Source organism: Phaethon lepturus, unplaced genomic scaffold (assembly GCF_000687285.1).
Source record: "Phaethon lepturus isolate BGI_N335 unplaced genomic scaffold, ASM68728v1 scaffold26335, whole genome shotgun sequence".
Lineage (NCBI taxonomy): Eukaryota > Metazoa > Chordata > Aves > Phaethontiformes > Phaethontidae > Phaethon > Phaethon lepturus.
Window position 1 is genome coordinate 3,048 of NW_010538761.1, and position 207 is coordinate 3,254.

The 207-nt window shown below is 62.8% G+C and overlaps 1 protein-coding gene across 1 annotated transcript in view; it reads left to right on the forward strand.

Annotated features, from left to right (window-relative positions):
* LOC104620654 (endothelin-converting enzyme 2-like) overlaps positions 1-159 on the forward strand; it is a gene marked incomplete at its 5' end in the record, with an annotated part of 3,131 nt that extends 2,972 nt beyond the window's left edge. The window contains one exon of the mRNA XM_010286940.1: positions 1-159. This exon is cut by the window's left edge and continues 4 nt beyond it. Within this exon, the coding sequence (XP_010285242.1) occupies positions 1-159 (159 nt within the window).
* Positions 160-207: the final 48 nt, after the last annotated feature.

Consider the following 207-nt stretch of genomic DNA (forward strand, 5'->3'; position numbering starts at 1 on the left):
ACGCCGGAGAGCTCCCATGAAGGGCTGGTGACTGACCCCCACAGCCCTGACAAGTACCGTGTCATCGGCACCCTCAGCAACTCTCGGGACTTTGTTGAACATTTCGGCTGCCCCCTGGGCTCCCCCATGAACCCCGGCAAGCACTGTGAGGTGTGGTAGGGACAGGGAGGGTGCTGGGGACAGAGGAGACGATGCCTGGCTGTGCCT